The sequence below is a fragment of the Corapipo altera genome, unplaced genomic scaffold (genome assembly GCF_003945725.1).
Source record: "Corapipo altera isolate COAL_440 unplaced genomic scaffold, ASM394572v1 127720, whole genome shotgun sequence".
Classification (NCBI taxonomy): domain Eukaryota; kingdom Metazoa; phylum Chordata; class Aves; order Passeriformes; family Pipridae; genus Corapipo; species Corapipo altera.
Window position 1 is genome coordinate 11,440 of NW_020885172.1, and position 3,614 is coordinate 15,053.

At 62.7% G+C, this 3,614-nt stretch overlaps 1 protein-coding gene across 1 annotated transcript in view; it reads right to left on the minus strand.

Annotated features, from left to right (window-relative positions):
- LOC113940065 (fer-1-like protein 5) overlaps positions 1 to 3,614 on the minus strand; it is a 22,190-nt gene that overhangs the window by 7,639 nt on the left and 10,937 nt on the right. The window contains 8 exon segments of the mRNA XM_027631129.1: positions 42 to 136; positions 220 to 308; positions 701 to 917; positions 1,000 to 1,149; positions 1,953 to 2,051; positions 2,128 to 2,286; positions 3,179 to 3,360; positions 3,430 to 3,507. Coding sequence (XP_027486930.1) covers positions 42 to 136; positions 220 to 308; positions 701 to 917; positions 1,000 to 1,149; positions 1,953 to 2,051; positions 2,128 to 2,286; positions 3,179 to 3,360; positions 3,430 to 3,507 — 1,069 coding nt within the window.

Sequence of the window (3,614 nt, forward strand, 5' to 3'; positions counted from 1 at the left end):
CCGTGTCCTAAGGGAACAGGGGAAGGTGGGATGGGTGGCACGGGTGGCACTGGTGGCCTTGGTGGCCCCCGGGTAGCCCCATTCCTGTGCCCACCTTGTCGCCATCCTCCTTCTTCCCAAGGCAGCTGAGCAGGATCTGCAGGAGCAAAGGGCACATGGGGAAACTGAGGCACGGGGCCCAGCCGTGCCAGGGTGGGGGGTGCCATCCCAGGGACTCACCTGGGCGATCCTGGCCCAGGCTCTGGTGAGGAAGTGGGAACATAAACCTTTCCAGAGGCTGAAAACGGCCAGCAGGGAAAGGGGTTCGTCTGTGGGAGAGAGAGATGGGCAGGGATGGGGCAGGAACAGGGCAGGAATGGTGCGGGGATGGGACCTGGGCAGGGGGCACCTGGGATGGGGCAGTGATGAGGTAGGGATGGAGCAGGCATGGGAGAGGGGGTACCAAGGGTGGGGCAGGGTATACTTGGGTTGGGGCAGAGGTTACCTGGGATGGGACAGGGAGTACCAGGGAGGGGGCAAGGGGTATTTGGGATGGGAGAGATGGTACCAGGGACGAGGCAGGGATGGGGTAGAGGGGAAGAGAAATGGGACAGGGGGCAACTGGGATAGGGTAAGTGGTACTTGTGATGGGCAGGGATGAGACAGGAGGTATTTGGAATGGGAGAGGTGGTACCAGGGATGGGGCAGGGATGGGCAGTACCTGGCATGGACACGACTGTATAGGAGCCAGTCCCAGTGTCTCCAGGGCCAGGGGGCTGCTCCTGGCAGGGGGGTTGCTCTAGGCCAGGGGTCCTGCAGCGGTACTGGCCCAGTCCCCGCACACAGCCTTGTCCCACCAGGACCTCCAGCTTCCTGTTCCCCCTGTCCCACACCCGCAGCCGGATGGGGGGCACCAACTGCTCCTCCTCTGGCAGGGCCTGGGGACGAGCCACAGGGACACCCCAGGGTGCCACAGCAGCACCCATGGGTGGGGGTCATCCCCTGCCCCCCCCCACTCACCAAGGTCAGCAGGAAGGTGGTGGTGGGGAAATTGGGGTTGGAGGCGAAATCCTTGATCACAGGAGTCCACAGGGTCTGGTCCTCCCACTGCAGCTCCAGCCTGGGTTCCCTCACAGCCCCGCGCAGCCCCCGCAGCCCCCAGGCCAGCACCTGTGGGGACACCTGGGAGGTGTCACCCTTGGGTGCCCTGGGGGCCCCTCAAAGGGCATCTGTGCCCAGTGGAAGGGTTAAGGTGCTTGTCTCTGTCCCCATCCCCATCCAACTCCAGTCTCCATCTCACACCACATTCCCACCCCACTTTTATCCCTGTCCCATTCCTGTTCTTGTCTCCAGCCCATCCCCAGGACCTTCAGCAGTCCCTGTCCCTGATCCCTCTCCATCCATTGTCCCCACCCTGTCCTTGTCTTCATCTCATCCCCACTACCTTCAACACTGTCCCTTGTCCCTGTCCCCCTCCCAGTCTCCATCTCAGATACTGTCTCCATCCCACCTTCATCCCTGTCTGCATCCCTGTCCTTGTCCCCATCCCATTCCCAGAACCTCCAGCACTGTCCCTGTCCTTGTCCCTGTTCTCATCCCGGCCCCGAGCTGTCCTTGCCTTCATCCCTCTGTACTTGTCCTCATCTTCATCCCTGTTCTTGTCCCTGTCTCATCTCCATCCCCTTCACCCCTGTCCATGTCGCCATCCCCAGGACCTTCAGCACTGTCCCTGTTCCCCTTACAGTCTCCATCTCAGACCTCGTCCCCATCCCACCTTTATCCCTGTCCCACCCCAGACTGTGCCCACCCTGTCTTTATTCCTGTTCCAATCCCTGTGCCCATCCCTCTCCCTGCTTCACCCTTGTCCCCATCCCATTCCCTGCTTCCTCCTTGTCCCCATCCCTATTCCCACATGTTCCCCTCCCTGTCCATTCCCCCCAGTTTCCCCCCCCCCGAGTGTCCCCATATGCCACCTCCAGTGCCACCCTCTGGAGCCGTGGCCGGATTCCCAGGGGAATGCCAAGCACGTCCTTCCTCAGCGGGGGGGGTGTGAGCGCTGCCAGGGCCCCGTCCTGCGGGGAGAGGGGTCAATGACGATGGGACCCCACCCTTGCGTACCTCCGTGCCCCCCCAGTGCCCCTTGCTCACCTCGGGCTCGAGCAGCAGCTCAAAGGCAGCCACCAGGTCCCCGGCCGGGCCCCACGGCCCACGCAGGGGGTGAGGCTGGAGCCGGGGGGGTTCCCGGTGTCCCGGATCCAGCCAAACCTCGGGGGTGCACACACACCTCCCCAGAAAAACACCGGCGCCCTGTGAGGCAGGGATTGGGTGAAGGTGTTGCCTCCACCCATAGGTGCCCCTCTCATCCTTCCATCCCTGACCCCCTCGGTCCTCCCATTGCTTCCCCCACCCGTGGGTGACCCCTCCTCCTTACATTCCTCCTGCCATCCCTCCATCTGTGTTCCACCCCTCATCCATCCCTCTATATCCATCCCTCCCTGCCTCCCTCACTCCTCCCTGCCTTCTCCCATCTCTCTGTCCCCCATCCCTCATCATCCCTTGCCCCATCCTTCCATGTCTCCCTCATCCCTCCATGCCCCATCCCTTAATCCATCCTTCTGATCCCATCCTTCCTTCCCTCCCTCCCCCCTTCCCTCTCCACATCACTCTCGTTCTCTCCATCCCCAAATCCTTCCATCCCTGACCCCTCCAACCTTCCCTACCTCCTCCCACCCCTCTATTTCCCATTCCTTATCCATCCCTCTGCCCCCATCATTTCATGCCTCCCTCCCTACTCTCTTCCTATCCACACCGCTCCCTCCATCCCCAAATCCTTTCACCACTGACCCCCCATCCTTCCATCCCTCCCACTATCCTTCCATCCATGTCCCATCCCTCATCCATCCGTCTGCCCCCATCCTTCCCTTCTTCCTTCCCTCCCTCCTCTCTTCCTTTCTCCCTCCTCCCCCCACATTGCTCAGTCTACCCCCAATTCTTCCATCCCTGACCTCCTGCATCCTTCCATTCCTCCTGCCATCCCTCCATCCATGTACTGTCCCTTATCCATCCCTCTGCTGTCCTTCCCTCCCTCTCTCTCCACATTGCTTCTCCCATCCTCAATTCCTTACATCCCTGACCCCTCCATCCTTCCACCTCTCTCTCATCCCTCCCTCCCTCCTCCCTCCCCCACTGTGTTCCGTACCTCCCCAGCCTGGTCAAACACCTCCACCACTACGGCTGGGGGGTCCTCCCGAATCCCTTGGGGGTTCCCGAACAGCAGCACTGGGTGGAGCAGCAGCGTCTGTTCCCAGAGTGGGTCCAGAACACCCCGCACGACCCGGGAGCGTTGGCTCTGATCCATGATCGACACCTGGGCGGCGGCGGCTGGGTGACAGTGACACCATCAGTACCCCGTGGGGCCACTGGAGGGGGGGCACGGGGTGGGGGTCCCACCTAGAGAGGTCTTGGAGATGCCAGGGGTCAGATCCAGGGCCCGGAAGAGGTAACAGCGGAGCTGGAAGCGGCTGGGACCTGCAGGACAGGGGTGTCAGGGGGGCTGGGACCCCCAGGCTGGACCCGGACACACCCCCTCCATTCCCCTCCCCCCCCCCCCCCCCCCCCCCCCCCCCCCCCCCCCC